At 39.2% G+C, this 22,416-nt stretch overlaps 1 protein-coding gene across 5 annotated transcripts in view; it reads right to left on the bottom strand.

Moving 5' to 3' along the window:
• The window catches only part of KAT6B (lysine acetyltransferase 6B), a 2,279,653-nt gene that overhangs the window by 1,032,740 nt on the left and 1,224,497 nt on the right, over positions 1–22,416 (bottom strand). For all 5 annotated transcript variants that reach the window (XM_044056739.1, XM_044056740.1, XM_044056738.1 and 2 more), the window contains exon 10: positions 12,716–12,857. In XM_044056739.1, the coding sequence (XP_043912674.1) occupies positions 12,716–12,857 (142 nt within the window). The remainder of the gene's footprint in view (positions 1–12,715; positions 12,858–22,416) is intronic.

The following is a 22,416-nucleotide window of genomic DNA, read 5'->3' as shown; positions in this document are numbered from 1 at the left end:
TAATGAATTCCTAGAAGAAATTAAATTTATAGGAACTATGTTTTTGAACAGAGATTACCCTAAGACTTTAGTAGATACTACTTCAGGGGAAGTTATAAGGAAGAGACTATCAGGTTTTTATAGTCCATTATTAAGGTAAGAAAATAACTGTGACAAGATATGTATAAATCAAGAAGGTGATGAAGTGCTATTATTGGTTAACCAGAATAGCAATTGCTATAATAATAGTACAAATGGGCCAATGGTAAGAAAAGATACATATTTTTATGTAATAGTTTTATTACAACTTTTACAGATGATAGTGCCAATATTATGTATAAAAATTGGGAAATTATTTCCATGGATAAGGATACATGTCATGTGGTAGGTAGTCATCCGAATACTGTTTATAAAAAGGGATAAAAACTTGAAGGATTGCTGTAATTCCTTTACAAAATCAGAAAAATTGGAATTAAGAAATATGAAAAAATGTGGCATGTGCAATCAGTGTAAATATATTTTGGAATGTGATAATGTTGTATTAGGTAGCAAAAATGTTTCCATAAAAGGCTGTTTTAACTGTAATACAAGGGGGGTAAGTTTATGCTGCTAAGTGTTTGGATTGCACCGCTTACTATATTGGTAAAACAGAAAGGAAATTAAGGCAGCATATCTATGAACATTACTATGACATTGGGAAGGTTAAGTGTACCAATGCCTTGTCTAGACATGTTCAGGAAAATAATGGCCATAAATTTGGATTTGTAATTTTAGAACAGGTAAAAGATGGTCCAAGGGGTGGCCATTGGAAAATAGTATTGGAAAATAGAGAATATTGGTGGCAAATTTATTTAAATGTCACTTCAGTAACTGGTATTAATGATGTAGTAGCTCTATCAAGTGTTTTAAACCTTAAAATGTTTTATAGAGAAATGTTTTAAATATATACATTTTATTGTATTAAATTATATATTTGAGGGGTTGCTATATGCTTTATGTCTTTTTGCCTTTAAGGTAGTAATTACATTATTGATTAATTGCCATAATAGGTGTATTTAATTAATTGCCATAATAGGTGTATTTAATAAGTGCTTTTACTGTGAATTGTCTGAAGACTGTTGGAAGTTCTAACCAAAAGTGCTTACCAATAAAGTCTATTTGTATTATCGTCTCAGTACTTTCTGGCATTTTTCTGGATTGTTGGCTTTTTCTGGTTTATCTATAGAGACTTAGTATTACGGAATGGTACTATTGGACTACTTCATACTCTGTTCACTAAGGATGAATAAACAGCAGTAGTTAAAACCTTGAACTAAATCTACACACTGTTACCACCATGTAAAGTACAGTTGTGTACCTACCATAAATGTAGATGTTCGAGTGTATTCACTGTTGCAGTCATTACACTTGGGTTATCCTGCTGGCAGGCTACCCGCAGTCGGCCTGAATTCCAAAGTCCTGGTCCGGCGTCAGTTGCTGTCGCTTCTTCCCTGATGTCAGTGTGCCAGGGGTATAAAAGATGCAGCTAATGCCATTTTCTTCAGTTTTTTTTGCCCCAGATGTCAGCTGCCCCCAAAAGGGTAGGCTGTAAAAATTATGATCATAAAAAAGCATGCACGTAACCTTCATCTACAAGCAAATACACCACATAAGTTGTATAGAATAGATAGGTACAGATAAGTCCCAGCAAAGAAAAAGGGGGAAGGTGGGAGGGTAATCTGGACTGCAACAGTGAATACACTCGAACATCTACATTTATGGTAGGTACACAACTGTACTATGTTCATCGTGTTTCACTGTTGCAGTCATTACACTTGGGTTGAATCCCAAAGCTGAGGTTGGGTGGCTGGGCCTAAATAGAGTTTGGAGTGGTTATGAGGCCCTGCAGAACTGCAGTGGCAAAGCCTGCTCTGGATTTAGAGTAGAGAGATAAATGGTAGTGCTTTGTAAAAGTGTGCACTGAAATCCATGTTGCAGCCTCCAAAATATCCTTGGTTGGTACTCCTCTGAGGAAGGCTGCTGAAGTGGCTGCTGCTCTGGTAGAATGTGGCCTAATGCCCTTGGGCACTGATTTGCCATGTTGTGAATAGCAGAAACGAATGCAGTGGCCTATCCATTTTGAAATAGTCTGCTTTGAAATGGCTTTTCCTTGGGAACCTGCAGCATATGCCACTAGGAGTTGCTCAGTCTTTCTGAAGGCTTTAGTCTTGTCCAAGTAAAAGTGTAGCTGTCTGTGTATGTCCAAAGTGTGCAGAAGTCTCTCCCCCTTATTCTGTGGGTTTGGATAAAAGGTAGACACATGTATTTTTTGGTTAAGAGCCACGCTGGACACTACCTTAGGCATAAATGTTGGGTTTGTCCTTAGAGAAACCCTGTCCTGATGGAAAATAATAAAAGGTACCACAGCCATTAGTGCCTGTAACTCTGAGACTCTTCTTGCTGAAGTTATTGCTAGGAGAACAGCGGTTTTCCATGACAAGTATTTTATCTCTGCTGTATTGGCTGGCTCAAAAGGAGGCAGTGTGAGTTTTTCCAAGACAAAATTGAGGTCCCATGTAGGTATTGGAGCTCTCCTTGGAGGTCTTATGTTTTTGGCCCCTTTGAGAAACTGTCTTAGCAGTGGAGGAGAAAAAATAGGTGGGCCCGTATTGTAATGAGCTGAAATGGCAGAGGCATGGATCTTAATTGATGAGAAGGATAGGCCTTTGTCCAGCATCGTAGTTATGTATTGCAAAATCTGAGGTATATTTGGTTCAAGTGAGTCAATTCCCTGCGCTTGGTTCCAAGCACAGAATCTCTTCCATTTTTCTGCATAAGATTTTCTGGTGCTGGGCCTCCTGGCCTCCAAAATAACATCCATAACTGCTTTAGAGAGAGGTGTGTTCTTAATGATTACATTATCCACCATGCAGCCAGATTTAGGGTTCTGAGTTGGCTGTGCAAGATCTGATTGTTCTGTTGGGTCAGCAAATGAGGTATTAGAGGCAATGTCCGGGCTGGGCCTTGAGACAAGCTCTTTAGGATTGGGTACCAGTGCTGGCGTGGCCAGTCTGGGGCAATCAGTATCATTTTTGGCTTCTCTTGTCTGACCTTTAGGAGTACCTTGAAGAGGAGAGGCAGAGGAGGGAAGGCATATACTGTAAGGGCTTTCCAGCTGAATAAAAGGGCATCCATTTCCATGCTTGCTTGTGATAAGTCCAAGTGCAGAATCTCTGTAGTTGGCAGTTGTGAGAAGAGGCGAATAGATCTATGTCTGGGCATCCCCATTTCCCTGTTATCATGTTGAAGATTTGTGGATCCAGTTTCCACTCGTGAGGATCCATGAGGTTTCTGCTTAGTTCGTCTGCCAAAGTATTTGTCTTTCCTGGCAGGAATTGTGCTTGCAGATGTACTTGATAAGTCAATGCTGTGTTCCACAAAGTCATGGCTTGCCTGCAGAGGGGGTAGGAATGTGTGCCCCCTTGCTTGTTTATGTACCACAAGACTGTAGTATTGTCCGTCTTTATCAGTAGTTGTCCTGGATGAAGTAGGTCCTTGAAGGCTGTCAGGGCATTTTGTACAGCTAGCATCTCTTTTTGATTGATATGAAGATGCATTTGGTTTGTGGTCCATGTGCCCTGAATACATGTTCCTGCCATGTGCACCCCCCAGGCATAATCTGATGCATCTATTGTTAGTGTCTGCCTGGCAGTGGGTAAGGTGAATGGCTGTCCCTTATTGTGGTGACAGGCCTGTGCCCACCATAGAAATTCCTGTTGCAGGCAGGGAATGAGAGTAATTACTGTTTCCAGGCTGTTGCAATGTTGAGTCCAAACACTTTTTAGATACCTTTGTAGTTTCCTCATATGCAGTCTTGCATATGGAATTAGTAAAATACAGGATGCTATGTAGCCCAGAGCCTGCAGAATTTTTCTTGCAGATAACTGAGTCTTTGTTGCCATGTCTTTGAAGTAAGAAGTCAGATGCCTTTGTTTGTCTGGCGTGAGATAAGCCATCTGGGCAGTTGTATTTAAGCTTACACCCAGGAATATTATCTCGAGAGGGCACTAGTTTTGATTTCTTTTCGTTTACTGTGTACCCTAGGAAAATTAGTAATCTTTTTACAAACGCCAGATGCTGTAGTAGAATATCTTTGTCCTTTGCTTGAATAAGGCAGTCGTCCATGTAGGGGTATATTTGAATTCTTCTTTGTCTGCAAAATGCAATTACTGGTGCCAGGCATTTTGTGAAGACCCTGGGTGCAGTAGATAAGCCAAAGGGCAGTGCAGAGAATTGGTAGTGCATTGAGCCAGCTATGAATCTGAGGTATCTTCTGCAAGATTGTCTGATTGAGACATGCAGGTATGCCTCTTTGAGGTCCAAAGTTACAAGCCAAGCCTTCTTGTCCAGCATGGGCAGAAGCTGCTGTAGAGTCAACATTTTGAATTTTGGGACGTCCAGAAAAGTATTTAGAATAGACAGGTCCAGAATTGGTCTCCAGGCTTTGTCCTTTCTTGGTACTAAGAAAAGTCTTGAGTAAAATCCTTGTCCCTGCTCTTGTTGTGGCACTGGCTGAATAGCCCCCATGTCCATGAGAGATGAAACTTGTTTTTGTGCCTCTTGCCATTGATTGCGTGACAGGTCTGGCATACCTTTTGCATTTGGAAGGGTGTGAAAGTAGAACATGTAACCCTGAGAGACTATATTTAAGACCCATTTGTCCTGGGTGATCTTGTGCCAGTTTTGTGAAAAAAATGCTAGCTTTCCCCCTAAGGGTGCTGCCAAAAAATAAGTGCTTGGCATTGGCAGAGGGAAGTTATTGGGACTGTTTTCTATAAGGCTGTGATTTGTCTTCTACGCTTTTGTATGTAGAAGCACCCCATTCTTTGGGCCTGTATGAGCCCTGGGGCTGTTGCCCTCCTCTAGGGCATCTGCATCTGCCTCTTTGTGGTCTGTCTGACACTAGAAAGGACCAATTCTTAGAGGGCCAGTTCCTGCTAAATCTGGGTGGCTGTACCTGTAAGAAATCCTTTACTGGCTGCATAGATTTTGCCTTATCCTCCATTTTCTTTAACACCTCTCCTCTGCCTTAACACCAAACAAAGTATCATGCTATAATGGAGCATCCAATAATTTTGCTTTAACATGATCAGGCAGACGGCCCTGCAGGAGGCCTCCAGTGAATCACAGCCGCATTGCAAAGTATGTTTTCCCACTTGTTCAGCTGCATGCAACAAATCCTGCAAATCTTTGTTCTCAGTACATTCAGAATTTGTCAACATTTTTTGTTTTAACAAAGAAGTATTGCTGATATTTGAGCATATGAAACTGACAATTTAAAGCCCTTACAACCAAGGTAGCAGAAGTGTAAACTTTTTCCCCCCATCTGTCCAAAGCCCTAGAATCTCTGTCTGAGGGGACAGGGTTTTTGGCAGAAGCAGCCTTGACCCCTTTGGGACCCTGTGAGATGGTTTCTGGGTCAGCAGCAGGGTTTTTGTAAAGAAATGTATGGGTGTTTGGGACCCTGTAGTATCTGTCCGGCTTAACAGGGGCAGGAGGTAGAGAGTCTGGAGACAGGCCGGACTCTGAGAAAACATCATCTACTATGTCTAGAACAGGGGGAATTGCAAGAGGTCTGTGCTGAGGAAGTAAAAAAAGTCTCGCAAGTCTTTTCTTAGATTCAGAATAATCCTGGCTCTCCCAGTGGAAATGCTCTCTCATGGTATGCAGGGTTTCCCCAAAAGAATAGTCCTCAGGAGGAGAAGCTGAAGGAATAGAATCTTCAGAATCAGAATCCTCATAGGGAGGAACAGAATATCCCTGATCAGAAGAGGAATCAGAGGAAATGGAAACCTGATCAGAGGAATCATATTCAGTGTCTTGCCTAGGCCTCTTATCAGGAGGGGGATGGGAACCCCTGATCAAAGTAATTAGGTCTTCGGCCATTTTGAGCATCTGTTTCTTAGGCATAGAAGCCTGTCCTGGAGAATTCTGTACTGGTTTCCTTGTCTTTAAAACTGTTTTAGACTTTGTCTTGGATGCTGAAGTAGGCTTTATATAAAGCTGTGTAGGTCTAAAAACACCCTCAGAAGCCGATGCCTGCTAAGCGACTCCAGACCCATCTGAGGGATTAATTTCCGAAGGGCCAATACCTTAAGTATCCAGAGGCCTAGCTGTCTCCACGTGGGAGTCGGAGGCGGCCTGTGGCTCTGAGGTAGCGGGAGTCAGGGGCTGCGAAAGCGCCTCACTGAGCACCGGCGACTGGCCTAGAAGAGGCTTCATCGTCAGTTTTGGACCTTGGATGCTTGTCCTTGTCTTTAGCCTTGCGTTTTTTATGAATTCCAGTCGTCGGTTGTTCTGACGGCATTATGTAGTTAAACCTTCTGCCAAAATAATGAAAAGCAAAATTGTACCGACGCTTAATAGTACGTTGGTTAAATCTAGCACAAAACCGACAACTAGCAACGTCGTGGTCAGGGCCTAGGCAAGGAATACATTAAGAGTGGAAATCCTTATGAGGTATTTGCTTCCCACAAGAAATACAATTGTTAACTTTTTCTGACATCGGTCTGGAGCAAGAAAAAAGTTTCCCCAATGGGGTACTTAGCTTTATTGAAGACTTCGGATCTGAAATTCGAATTCGAAAATCTCAGGAGTCGGCCGACCGGCACTTGCGAACTGCTTTTGCTTTGGGTACCACGCAGCAAGAAAGACTGAAGAAAAATGGCGTCGGCTGCATCTTTTATACCCCTGGCACACTGACATCAGGGAAGAAGAGACAGCAACCGACGCCAGACCAGGACTTTGGAATTCAGGCCGACTGCGGGTAGCCTGCCAGCAGGATAACCCAAGTGTAATGACTGCAACAGTGAAACACGAACATTTGGCTATCTCTTTATGACTCATGCATGCATAAATGGAGAGTGAACTGCTACCAATTTGTTAAGTTACAGCTACAGGGTCATGACCTTTCAAAAGCATTAGGACAGCAAGGTCAAATTAATAGTCATGGTCTAATACTAAATCCGGCATACTACTTAGCTCCAGTGAAATATACAAACTTAAACAGGCATCAAAGGCTTGGCATTTAGGTTAGCCAATTTTTTTTACACAAGGGTTTACTGTTTAAAATGCATTACAAGAAATCAATGGTGTAAGACAAATGTTAAATTTAGCAAGACTTTACAGAGAAACTTAGATTCAAACCCAAACCACACATTAGCCACAACATCACTCATCTACAATAGGTAGTAACTTGAAAACCAGATAAGTGGCAAATATTATGAGCAAGATAGATACTAATACTACAACAAAGGAACATTCAAAGTAAGCAATCCTAAATACTACACATTAATATAGATTAAAATATATGCAGTTTGTGGGTTAAGGTGAATTACTAAAATTTATTTGCATTAAACCTTGAACATGTCCGGAAATAAATCCTGTCAGTAATACCTTTGATGAGATGACATGGAATTTAAGATATATAACATGACTGCTTATGATGGTAACTAAACAACATGTCTCATCACTGCAGAGCATGAATACCACTTCAAATTCTACAAATTACAGTTCATTTCAGCCAGTACACCAGTGAAACCCTTAAAGCAGTCTTCTGGACGAGTCAATAAGAACTAGAAGGGTTACCATTAACATGGAATGAGAGCAACCAACAGTTTTGAAATTACTTGTATGACATTGACTGGACTGCAACTTTCAGGAGACAGTTTGATGTTAAATATATGGCATGTTTTCATTATACCTATATGGTTGAAGCAGCACTTTCAAATGAATGCACTCCTATTGGTGTCTAAAGTTAAACAGCTACTTTACAAAGAGACTTTTTGGAGAGTCCAAAATACTGATTTAAGAGGGTATCTTTCCAACTGTATAGAGCTAAAACATAGGTATAAGGAATTGTCTTTCGAAATCCATATGAAAGGTCTGCATTTACCTAAACAAAATGCTTTATGTGCCATCCTAAACCCGGGATCGACATGACAATACTTGCAAGTCATACATTACAAGTTCAGTAGCAATAAGGACGGTAAATGTTTATCTAATGTGCAACTGCTGTGTACAAAGCCATTATGCTGGACTATAAGTATTTACCTCTATGTCTCACAACATAGTTATTGAGAACCAGGATAAAAAAATCAGAATGTTAAGTTAGCTGAAAAGCAGGCACTAAATTTTGCATCATAACACTAAATAATGAAAAGCTATTTGTGCAACTAAGAGAAACAAAGATTGTAGAAAGCATGGCATGCTTGGATTATTCAACTGTAAAATAAAATGCTCATAATGAAAGATGTTTTTACAGATATATACATACATAGAGACACACACACATACACACACACATACATATATATATATGGATTCACTTGAGAATCTCGAAAAACTGAAATACCGAATTTCAGTTTTCCGAAATTCAAATCCCGAAACTTTACAAGCGCGAAACTTAAAATCCCGAACATACACTACAAACACAACACACACATACACCCACTCTCCCCCCACAATCAAACATACAATCCTAAAATACAAATAAAAAGGGGGCAAGCCCCCCTGCACCCCCCACTTATATATTCTAACTCCTAGACCGCACAATCACACACACAAAGGTAACTCACACCCACACATTTCACAGCCCCTTGCACACACACACACATCACAACCAAAACACACACTAACATGCACTACAGCCCAAAACCTACACACTCCTAGACTTACCTGCACTTACATCCATTCATACACCGCAACACCAGAAGCTCTGAAGTTCGGGATTTCGAATTTTGCGCTTCTGGTGTTTCGCAATTTCAAGCTTTTGGGCTTACAATTTCGGAAAACTGAAATTCGGTATTTCAGTTTTTCGAGATTCTAAAAGGAACCTATCTATCTATATATATATATATATATATATATATATATATATATATATATATATATATATATATGTATATACATATACATATACATACACATATATGGGGGATGACCTTGACCCACCAAAATTACATTTCTCTGAAATGCAATTTCGTGACTCCGTTTTTTTCGAAAGTGCATTTATACGAAAATGCACTTTCGTGAAAAAACTTTTTTTTTGTGCACACCCTTAAACTAATACTTTGTTGAAGCACCTTTTGATTTAATTACAGCATTCAGTCTTCTTGAGTAGGAGTCTATCAGCATGGCACATTTTGACTAGGCAATATTTGCCCACTCTTCCTTGCAAAAGCGCTCCAAATCTGTCAGATTGCAAGGGGATCTCTTGTGCACATCCCTCTTTAGGTCACCACACAGATTTTCGATTGGATTTAGGTTTGGGGTCTGGCTGGGCCATTCCAAAACTTTAATTTTCTTCTGGTGAAGCCATTCTTTTGTTGATTTGGATGTATGCTTGGGGTCATTGTCGTGTTGAACGGTGAAATTCCTCTTCATCTTCAGCTTTCTAGCAGATGCCTGAAGGTTTTGAGCCAAAAGTGACTGGCATTTGGAACTGTTCCTAATTCCCTCCACCTTGACTAAAGCTCCAGTTCCAGCTGAAGAAAAGCAACCCCAAAGCATGATACTTCCACCACCATGCTTCACCGTGGGGATGTTGTTTTGGCGATGTGAAGTGTTGTTTTTGCACCAAACGTATCTTCTGGAATTGTGCCCAAAAAGTTCAACCTTGGTCTCATCAGACTATAACACATTTTCTCACATGTTTTTAGGAGACTTGATGTATTGTTTTGGAAATTTTAGCCAGACCTAAGTGTAAGAAAAGACTTCCATCTTGCAACCCTACCCCACAGTCCAGACATATGGATAATACGGGAGATTGTTGTCACATGTAGTACACAACCAGTACTTGCCAGAAATTCCTACAGTGTTGCTATAGGCCTCCCTGACCAGTTTTTGTCTTGTCTTTTCATCAATTTTGGAGGGACGTCCAGTTCTTTGCAACGTCACTGTTGTCCCATATTTTCTCCACTTTTTGATGACCGTCTTCACTGTGTTCCATGGTACATCCAATGCTGTGGAATTTTTTTGTACCCTTCTCCTGACTAATACATTTCAATAATGACATCCCTTTGATACTTTGTAAGCTCTCTGCGAACCATGACTTTTGCTGTAGCAGGCAACTGAGTAAAGTCAGGAAAATTCTACCAGGACAGCTGAACTTTATTTGGGGTTAGTCAGAGTCTCTTTAATTGATGGCAGGTGAGTACCCAAGAAGACTGAATGCTGTAATTAAATCAAAATGTGCTTCAACAAAGTATTCGTTTAAGGGTGTGTGCACACAAGTTTTAGTTTAAGGTTGTGCACACTTATGCAACCAAGGTATTGTACATTTTTTATTTTGTATATTTTTCCCATAACAGATTTGTTTGCTTTTTAATTGAATTGTACAGGTTACAGGTACACTAAAGGTGGGAAAAGTCTTGAAATGATTTATTGTGGTCTCATTTTTTATATCACAAAAGCCTGGAATTTTAACAGGGGTGTGTAAACTTTTTATAGCCACTGTATATATACATACATAACATCAGTCTAAGAATATTAGTGCATCTGTAACAGAATTCTTGGAGGCTCACTTTAAGGGTATGGGTGCTGGTGCCCATTTAGTATCAGTATTAGACTGCTATACAGGTACTTTAATGACTGACTTTGTGATTCCTACTTTGGGAGTTGTCAAAGAGGATTTAACCTCTGCTGATCAGATGGCACTGGACTTGAATTTTTTGCAGATGCAGTAACTACGCCCCTCTACTTTTTTCACACTTGGGAAGTTTTTTTATTTCTCCTTAGAATTCTTTTTGTTCTCTCTCATTCCAAGTTATGACTTTTATACTCAAGACTCTTTCATATTTCAGAAGGTATTGAAAATATATCTCTCAGTCAGGTATAAAAAATGTTTTTTAAAAGGCCTGGTCTAGTTGCCTTCCTAAATTTCTGGCAGATACCACAAGACTTAAGTTTATGATAAGACTTTAAAGTAAGTCACTAGTGTGGCAATCACCAGAAAACTGTCCAACACAAAAACATTTGTTAATCATTTTAGGGTGAGAAGGAATCTTTAATTCAAAGATTAGATGATGTTAGTCTATTATCATAATTTTTCCTGAAAGCCTGTCAAAAAGAAACAAATGCAGATATGTATTAGAGAACTACAGGGTAGATCACCACGAAGGAGAATTAGGATCTGATGATCTGGACTTTTTTGAAACTGAAGCAAAAAAAAAAAAAAAAATTGGCATGAAGGACAGCTTCCTTGTCCCCTTTCCCTTGGGCTTAGCAATTTTCTTTCCTCTAGATTTGTCAAACGATTTTTTTTACCAGACAGGCTCTAGAAAGTGAAGAAAGAGATTTTGATGATTCTCCTGCAGGAGGAAAAAGTCCCTATAATGCCAGCTTATTTCTGCACTCAATAACAGTTCAGGGACCAAAAGCAATATAAATGGCACAATCTTCATCCAAACGGGCGGCACGAAAACAATAAACACATTTCTGGTGTGTATCCGAATTAAGAAGGTTGTGGCTGCAAGCCACACATTTTTTGAACCCCAATGGCTTGTCAGAAATGATTAATCCAACCAAAAAATGAATAGGAGATTTGACAGAGAAGTTATTTTTTCTTATTAAATTGGAAAATATCAACAACGGCAAACTCAATACAACAATACCAAATGGTAAACTCAGTACAATGGTAAAACCTACTACCCAACAACAGATAGCCAAATTCTAACAGAAAAATGGTGAGAAGGCTCCAAAGGCACGAGACAAATGGAAGAAAACTGTCTGCACCAATTAGAAAGTTTATAGATAAGGAAAAGCATTAAGAAAATGAGGAAAATAACTCTCTGACAAACAGAATACTAAAACTGTCAGAACAGTACTGAAATACCACAAAAATAACAAGAAAGGGAAATAACTTAGCTGATGCAAGCCTGAGCCAAACAGACCGTGTCTGTTCCCTATATGCAGTAAATGAGGTCTGTGGTAATCTTGGAGATAGGAGGGGATTGTGGGAAAAGAGAGAAACCTGAGCTGATGATCTTGAAGTCTAAAAGTGGGAAAAGTTGGATTCGAAACCCAACTGTTGAGGAATGGAAGGACGGACAACATTAGTAGAATATATACATCACCGCTCCTCTGAGGAACAGAAGTACATAAACAAACCAGAAAAGAAAAAATAACAATAGCATGTACCAATGCTAAACTGACATTAAGAGACTCTTATTACCTTCTTACATACTTGCACAAGACAAGTGTTAGCCATCACAGGAAAAAGTGATAGCCTGAAAATGAAAAGTCTGGCCTGAACGACAGAAATAAAAGGCAGATAAAAATCCTAAATGCTGTTTACTGATCCTCCCCAAAGAGAATACAAAGTTGCAGAAAAATCACAAACATTTTAAATGTAAGAAAAGAAAGATGAGACATTGTGGAGGAAATATGAGAATGAAGATGAAGGAAACAAAGTGGAACTTGTGAAAGAAAGAAGACAAAAAGAAAGTAAAGAGTTAAGACAGCAAATGTATTTTTCTCTTAAGAACAAATCCTTCAGTGACACATGACTGTCAAAGTGGCACCCTTAACTTCAATCAATGAGGTGGATAAGCACCACCATTCTTAGCTAACTTCAATGCCAATCCAGTTAGCAAAGGACCCACAAAAGCAGTATGTCTTATGCTTAATTCCCCTAATAGTCAAACCCTATCCTCTGCAATCAATGCAGTAAAGTTCAGCTGCCACTGAAAAGACCTACCTCAAATACTGACAGGTCATCTTTTCTGTAGATTTCATTGGCTGGTGGATGGAACCAACCACATTTCTCTGAATGTCGAAGTAAAATGTTTCTACTCTTCATATACTTAAGACAAAATTCACACAGGTAAAGCTTTGGTAATCTGCAAAAGAAAGTTTCAAAATCATTAGTAACATAAAAAAGAATTAATTTAGATATGAGTTCGGCTTGTTCAATATTTAGTAAATCATTCCTGCAGAAGCTTGAATTGTGTCTATGCTTAGAAAAAAGCATATCATCAACTACATCAGAATCCTGTCCTTTATCCACTCATGATGTTATGCAGCAGTTCACACTCAACGCACTTTATACTTGCCACATTTTTTCTGTTGTTTACATGCAAAAGTGAACATCAGTCACTGTTTAAATATTCTGAAACATTTTACACTCAGTGTTTCAGTCACAAAACACTGAAATACAGTATTCTCCAATATACTCTTAGTGCGTTACAGTTTGAATGAATTTGATCTCCTGAAGACTTCAACACTTTAAAATACTCTGTAGGGACATTTTAATTTTAATAAATGTCAAGGGCCATACATTAAATGGCTTAGTAAACAGTTAACAGAACACAACACAGAAAGCTGAAGGGAGCCATGTGACCATCTGACAGATGTAAACCCAATACCTTTTCAAAGAAAAATGTAGGAGATGAAGAAAATGTGACAATTCATGTAAAATGTTTTTGGCTGTATAAAATGTTTGTAAAAAAACGTAAAAGTCATACATAAATTAAGCTCTACTATAACCTTTTTCAAAATAGGTGGAAAGAGACAAATTCAAATTAGTGTATAACTGATCATGAATTTACAGTTCTATGTAGTTTTACATACATGCTTACAATGAAAATTTAGAAATATACTCTCCAGTCCAAAACAGGGGATACAGAACTGCTGCTAAGTCTCATACAAAACTACTAATATCAATGTTTTCATCAACGCATCAGTGAAATCTTGGTTAGCTGAAATCAGTGCCAATCATAAAAAAATAAACACATCCTTCTACAAGACACTATCACCTGGGAAGGGAATGTCTGAGGTCCACAAGTTTTGGCTTGAACCAAGACATCTGAGTGAGCATCAAAATTTTCTACTGGACCTGACTTTGCCCAGTGTTTGGTAACACAAATTCCCCTTTTCCTCTTTCTCCATCCCATCAACCTAGACTTTAACCAGCCAAAGTTGTATTCCAGGAATCATATCAAGGCCAGCAAAACACCTTAACATCTATGGAAAAAGAAACAATAATCATAGGAGGGGTGGATGTCAGACAATTCAGTGATGGTTTGATATATATCATGCAAGAAGTGTTAGCCTCCCAATGCACATCTTCAGAATTAAAATAATCTTAGAGAAACTAACCTCATAAGCATGAAAGACACTGCTCCAAGTAACGGACTTCTGAACAAAGAAAGCGGAACTGTTAGAAACGTACCATAATGGTAACTTTGTTCAGCAGGATCACTGTTGCGGTCATATCTTTGGGAACTCAGCTGCAGCATAGGTCCATTATCCAGCCTAACTTTCAGAGATTTGCACTCTCCCCCTTGCCAGGCTGACTCTTTCTCAACAGAAACACTACCATAATCCTAGTATAAAGAGCATCTGGCTCATGTAAATTTCAGTTCTTTATTGTCTAGAGAGTCCTAGGCATGGCAGTCTCTAGGCTGCCTCTTCAACAGATCCCTAGAGGATAGGAGCAGACCACTTAACCAGCCAGAGTATACAATGGTCACTTCACAACCTACCCTCCTCTGCAGTTGGCCAACCAAGAATCCCAATTCCATATGTATACAATGACAAGACTAACCAAACACTGTGCTTGTGTACCCACTACAATCCTGGATGCTCACAACAAGGGACGCAGGAAGGCTAATTATAATGCAACAGTGATCCTACTCAAACATCTACTATTATGGCAATTTTTTTGACACAGCAGTACTATTTCTTTGTATGGATGGATGTTGTAGTTACAGCCTCTAGGAATATCTCCAAAGCTTCTGCACATGCTGGTAGGTTGGCTATATTCTTGGGACAAGTTGCAGCAAACCCTGCAGAAGAGTAGTGGCAAAACCAACTCGCCCATAGACAGGTTATCAAATCTGTACTGCTTGGAAGAGGTGTGCACAGGGAGCCAAGTGGTTGCCTCCTTATAATGGCCTCATTTCTACTTCTCTAATAAAACAGATAATAGCTGCAGTGGTCCACAGAGTGCAGCTAGGCATTTACAGATTAATTGTTTATCGACTGGATTCCTCTCCTTATTAGTAGCAAAATAAACAAAAAGTTGCTCAGTCTTCCTTAGATCCCTGGTTCCATGTAGGTAATGTCTCAAATAATTGTGCAAGTTCAAAGAATACAAAAATATTGTCACCCCTATTACTGGGATTAGGAAACAAAGGCAAGGCTATTGAATGGTCCAACTCAAAGCCAATTCTTTAAACAACCTTAGGAATAAAGTAAGGGCCTGCACTAAAACTGAGAGCATCCCTGTAAAACATCAAAAGGGGCTCTTTACAAGTAAGGGCCTGGACATTAGAAATTCTCCTGGCTGATGTCATAGCCAATAAAAAGATGTTCTTCCATGCCAGGTATTTAACAGCGATAGCAAGTTCAGTGGGGGACTAACTTAGCTTTCTTGTGCAAAGTCAAACCCCATGATGGATCTACTGTTATTTAGAGTGCCACAGATGAGAACCTTTCTGAGAAACTGCTTAACAGCTAGCAATATACCCATGAGGGTACCCCTATTAAGAAGGCACACTGCAGACAAATGCACTTTTTTTACAAAAGAATAAGATAGAGCTGTGCAAAAAGTTACATCTAATGCTGAAGAATCAAGGGTAATGCCACTTAACTGGTGCCCAGATTACTCCTTTGGTGCTAGAGGTTTTTTCTCCTTTTAGTTAAGCAGTATTTCCTCATATTAGGACTCCTAGCCTCCTTTATGGTTTTTATCAGGTCCTTTGAAAATGATACCTGAAGGACAGCATAGTCAAATCATCCAAAACATAATTTTTAGAGTCTGCAGGTCCAGATGTACCATGCACTCACTGAGCTGGGGCAGGATTACCGTTTTTCCACTGCTATCTGCATCAGTATGAACAATTGATGCTACCTTGGTGAAAAGAAGGCCATCAAAAGCATTTCTGGCCTTTCTACCCTAACCTTCTAAAGTACCCTGGGGAGAATGAGACAGAAGAATAACCATCCAGAAAAAAATGTCCACTTGCAGAAGAGGTCACTGACTTCCCTAGCCTACCTGCATAGTGCTCTGGACTACAACTTCTTAATTATCTGCTGCTTGCAGTAGTAAAAAAAGTTTATTTCTTCTACACTCAGTAATGTCCAAAAAAGTGTTCTTGTTGAACATACATTCATGTGGGTCTGCAACTGTCCACTTAATTGATCTGCTAGGGAATGTTGTTGAAATGGAGTGTATGAAGATTTAAGAGTCATGCCTGATTCTAGGTCAATCTCCCATGTTGCACAACCAGTCAGCAAAGAAGTTAAAACTCTTCTCACACTAACATACTATATCATCATTTGCCAAAGGAGCCAGCTTACTGTTACAGGGTGTGAAATCCATGGCCTCCAGACTTGCCTGAGAGACAAAATTACTGCCATCATCTCACTGATGCTAATGTATCTCTTGATTTGGCTGATCTGAAGGAGGCTAGGTGTTATCATAGTGCAAATGACTGAATAAGGAAACTAGATGTGTGTTCTCCAGTCCATGTCAGAAGCATCAGTGGCTTAGGTCCAAGTATAAGGTGCGCACGTAATGGGAACACCTATACTGACTTGCACCTGATGACTCCAGCAGGACATCTCTCCTTATTGAAGGAAGCAAAGCTCTAGAATCCTCTAGGGCCTGATGGTGCTGCTACCATACTGACATGAAGTATTACTGAAGTTTCCTCATAAACAGTCTTGCCTGTATAACCATTTGGATAAATGGTGTTATACACCCTAGTATCCTCAAGAATTCTTTTATGGAAAATATCTGGCATGACATGAGCATGATAAGACTGAGGGACACTTTGCCCTTTTGGTCTGTAACCTACTTGTTTTAAAATAGTTGATACTTTTATGATTATGGACAAGTGTGAATCAGAAACAGATATTGAATCTTGGTGGGTGACTACTGTTGTTGTGGATAATGGCCAGGAGATTAACCTTACAGCAAACTTCAAGGAGATTTAAAAAAAAAATAATAGTCTGAAAAGCTGTAATGAAGGATAATGACAATCAGTTAAGGAAGTGACTGAGGCTGTAAATGAGCACTCCAATAAAATGCAAGCCCTAGCAAATAAGAATGAAATGTTGAAAGCAAAGGTCAAGCTTACAAGGCAAAACTGGATTTACTGGATGCAACAATCTTCGATCATGAAGAACAGTCCAGAAGAACGAATCTGAAAATTACTGGGATTTGGAAGGATGGGACAGTTTAGTCTCTAAGAGGGACAGAATTGTGGAATGGACACAGATCAGTGATAATGAGTTTAACATCAAGATGGCGTGACATATGGCCTGGATCCTGCAGAAAGGACTACCCAAACCACCTCATCCAAATAGTGTGAGATTTAACATTTACAAACAGAAGGAAAAAAATGGATGCTTTATGGAAACCTGGCAAACAGATTACTTGTATTGACTCCACGGTGTTTATGGATATGGACTATTCAGCAATGTGGAGAAGACATACGGCTTTCATACTACTGCCGGCTTAAATACAAGATGAAGTGTTATGATTTAAAATGTTACACCCTGAGAAAATCAAAATTTTATTTATTTGTCAAAGGAGCCAGTGCATCTGAAACACCAGGAAAGGAATATATACCTAAGACGATGATGCAATTATGGATAAAGAAAACACAGTCAAACAAGCAGCACAGGGTTCATAGGTGTGTACTAGGCAAACGGCCCTGGAGCCTTTACAAGCCTGGCCCATAGAAGTGTCCTGGCATCATGCCGCCGTTAGTTCCCGGTGCTTCTATTAAGCAGAGCCACTGGCGTGATTCCTGGGGTTGGATGAGCAACAGGTCATTGCAGCAGGAAGAAGGTGTACAGAAGAAACACTTCTCCTTTTTAAGAAATTTCAGCACTAAAGTCCATGGCAGAACTCTCGCTGCAGCGACAAGCAAAACATGCTGGGACAGATAATATAAGATCAAAGAGGAAGTCATTAAGCAGGTAGGTGAAGGAATGGTGGTGGTGCAGGTGGTGGTTTAAGGTATGCTAAATCTAGGATAAACAACAACTGAGAATAGTATAATATTGAGTCTTCAGATAAGGAGAAGTGCCTTTGCAATTAACATTTTATAGGATTAGTACATGAACAGTCACTAGTTTTAATTAGTTTAGAAATGATTACTTGAACTTATGTGATCACAGGGTTTTGACATTTGACAGCCATATAGCAGATTGCAAAGTGACACTTGGTATGCTCTAAGATGGGGAAGTCACTGTTGTAGGAGTCAACAAAAAAAGATTAGGCAGTAAGTGCCTCAGATCTTGGTAAAGATTAAAGAACAGACTTACATTAGAGGCAGTGAACTATGGGGAGGAAAGAAAGTAGGGAAAACAAAGTTATGTACTTACAATAACGTTCCATGCGAGTTGTCCATCTCGCCTTCATTCTATACTGTTGGGTACGGAACCGATCCTCTGTTCTGACTCGGTCGTTTACTAAGCAACTGCCCTTAGATGCTGCTGTACAACACTTCAGTGACACATTTCTTAATATTCTAAACAGACTGGCACCTCCAAGAACAGGTTTGTGTCAAAGCCAAATACACACCATGGTTAACCCATAAGACTCGTACCCTCCTAAAACAAAGGGACAAAGCAGGGCAAACTTGGGCTGAAAATAAATCCCTCCAAAACCATTTAATTTACCAGCAACTTAGAAACAGTGCCAAAAACCAAATTAAACTTGACAAACAACACTATTCTAATTTACAATGGAAATACAGAATGAATCCACAAAAATTCTGGAACACAATCAATAACATACTTCATACTGGCCAAACCACAACCCCCACCCCCCCAACATACCTGATAACACAAACAATATTGCTGAACAATTTAACATAGTCTTCACTGAAAGTGTTTTAGCACCAACTAAGAATAGCAAGTCTCCCACAATACCAATACCCAACAATCCAAGCAATATTGTAGATGCATTCTCATTTCAGACAGTTCCAAAACAAACTATTAAAAAAGTTGAAACCCACTTCACTGGCAGCAGATAACTTGCTAGCAGAATATCTAAAATTAACAGCAGCTGTGTCAATACTTATAAAACATTCTATAACAGAACAGTATGTTCCAGTTATTTGGAAAATTGAATACATTACACCATTACACAAAGACAGCAATGCAAAAGAACTAAACTCCCGGCCCATTGCTATACTTTCACCACTTTCTAAAATTCTGGAAAGATGTATCCACTTTCAACTTCTTAAACACCTCAACAATAATCTCCTCTCATCGTCACAGCATGGATTCCGACCCTATCATAGCACTACTACAGCTCTTCTAAGTTTCATTAATACTATAAATAAATTCAGAGACAATGGCAAAATAGTGTCTTCAGTCTTTTTGGACATGTCTAAAGCATTCGATACAGTTTCCCATCCTAAGTTACTGTCCACTCTGAATAATCTTAATATTAACCCTGATGCTGTTAACTGGTTTCAAAGTTCAGCAGAACGGCAGTTCTAAAACTCCAATGAACAAACAAAAAGAACGCCTTGGACCACGGTCTTCTCCTCTATAGTGTCAACACCAAAATCACAGAGCGCCAGTGAAATTAACGCTTTTATTCACCAAGAAAAAATAAATACATGCGTTTTCATCCTACATAGAGGACTTCATCAGACAACCATTTTTGACTCAAAAAGCCATTTAAATAATCTCTAAGTCACCTGTTTAATTGTTAATCCAATGAAATACATCTCCTTCAGTTTAAACTAACAAATCTCCCTTTACATCTCATAAATATTAATGCCTACGCTCTGAAAGTGTCTTGTGCTAAACTTGATCATTCCACATCATTTATTTATATAAATAATTTAAATTAAAATACATATAATAAACATTCACGGATGATTTACTGATAAATTACTATAAAACATCTCATTAAAAATATCTTAAATAAATTAGTTTAAAAACTCAGGTATGTGAAGACTATATATTTGTTTCCTGTGTATGTGTATCAATAAAGATTGAATTGAATGAAGAGAAGACCGTGGTCCAAGGCGTTCTTTTTGTTTGTTCATTGGTTTCAAAGTTATCTATCCAGCCACCAGCAAGCTGTGAAATGGAAGCAAGATCTATCCCCACTCCTTCCTGTTACACTTTGGAGTCCCTCAATCTTAGGACCCCTCCTCTTCAGCATATTCATAAATGATCTTAATACTGCCTCCTGTCAAGCATCTGTCATACAATATGCAGATGATTCAACCCTCATATGTGCAGCATCCACAATAACTCAACTTCTTACAGTCGGAAAAAAAGCCTTTTGCTGATATTAAAATCATGGCTAGCAAACTCAACTTAATTCTCAACCCTAATAAAACTAAACTTATGATCTTTCATCCATCTAAACCTACTAACCTTCCAGCTAACTTTTATATCACTGCCAGTAATAATACTAGGATCTTCCCAGATTCCCAAACAAAACTATTAGGCGTCATAATTGACAACAGACTAAAATTTGACATACACATTTCTAACAAAATCAAAAAGGTTCACAAGAAAATGGGAACAATGTATAGAAACAAAACATTCTAAACAGATGCTGCAAGAATAGCCATAGCGAGAACCCACCTTCTCTCCTCGCTCTTATATGCATCTCCCATACTTACCAACCTCAAAAAGCCAGAAGTAAATTAGAATCATGTTACAATAAGAATGCCAAATTTGCAGATTCCACACATTCAACCAATCACTGTCAATGCCTAAAAAATCTTTATTGGTTGTTATCTACTTCATGTTATGAACTATAACCAATTAATAATTGCTCACAAAATAATGCACACTCCTGACAATGTATTTTCCGTAAAAAAAATCTTCTACAACCCTACTCTAACATTTGCAGTCTTTGATCATCTAACAAAGACTTACTCCAAGTAATCAAAGTATCCAATACAGCAGGCAACTCTCTTTACTATAACTTTGTTGCTAAAAATTGGAATACCCTTACACATAGTATTAGATCCAAAAGCAATCTTAATCATTTCAAAATCTCTCTCAAAGACACATCTGAATCCTGGCTTTGCACATGTAACACTTCAGGTTAATTAACACCTTGGCATTACTTATACTCTTAAGTATACACTCTTAAGTATTCAACTGCGGCACCACCTTTAACATTCCTATAAGAAAAGTGCAGTCCGGGTCTGAACTGTCTGCAAACAGCTACAGTTAACTTTGAGTATGTGTCTAACTGTTTGAGCCAATCTTCATTTTCCCCTGGAGAGCACTGTGCTTTGGCTGTAAGCAGCCCCCCCCCCCACACACACATCTTCCACTTTCTCTTATTCCCTTCCGTTAGCAAATAGTACCCATAACTGATCAATACTGTGTGTTTGTTTATTTAAACTATACCACAGTAGCCTACTGATACAAGGTTATCCTGGTTTTCCACCTGAGAAATTAAGACAAGACTTACAGTTTCAGAGCAGTCCTTGGTCAATTGTGAACAAACAGGGTCTCTACCTGCTTCGCTCCCCGCCCTGCCCCCTATTCCCTCCCGCCCCCAGTGGTCCCACCTTTATTGCACTCAAACCCCTCCCATCTTTCCAATAGCCAACCACAGCGGTAACCCAACACTACCTCCTCCATATTCCCTCTACTATCACACCTCCTCAACTGACATGTACAAGCATACCTTTCCTTTGCTCACTGCATGCACTCTCCTTGCATATCTTACATCCTACCAAAGCTCCATCATTCCCCCACTCAACCACTACCACTGTACTACTACTCACACCACCACCCATGTCTCACCCATACTCAGCTCCCCTCCCACCAGCGCTCAAGAACCATCCCTATGCACCCCCCACATATTCTACCAACTGTATTACCCAAACGTAAAGCATCCCTACAACTTAATATAGTAACCCTCCCACCATATCTATTACCCACAGAGAACAATCATAAAATTTCCCTTATAAACAAACACATTCAAAAACTGAGAAAACTAATAATCTCATGCATATCAAAACTAGCCCTAAGTGGAGACATCCACCCCAACCCTGGCCCTACCATCCCTAACCCCAATCCTCATAATCAGACTAGAAATCACAACTTCTCCCATATTACAGCCAATAGAAAGCCAAGTGACTTCCTTCTACTAAGCCTAAATATTACAAGTATAACCAACAAAGTCCATGAACTCCATGCCACCATAGACTTATACTCCCCAGATATAGTCGTCCTGACAGAAAGCTGGCTAAAACCTCACATTACCAGTGAGCAAATACTCCCTACAGGTTACGGCATACTAAGAGTAGACCGGCTAAACAAAAAAGGAGGTGGTGTAGCTATAATATTTAAACAACATCTAAACATCCAGATCTTAAAATCATCAGCTCCACAAATAGGCAATGAAGAAATAATATATACCAACCTCAAAATTAACCGAAACAAAAC

This window comes from Protopterus annectens, chromosome 14.part0 (assembly GCF_019279795.1).
Source record: "Protopterus annectens isolate FY-2018-M chromosome 14.part0, PAN1.0, whole genome shotgun sequence".
Lineage (NCBI taxonomy): Eukaryota > Metazoa > Chordata > Ceratodontiformes > Protopteridae > Protopterus > Protopterus annectens.
Note: the sequence above shows the minus strand (reverse complement) of the source record. Positions and strands in the feature narration are given on the sequence as shown.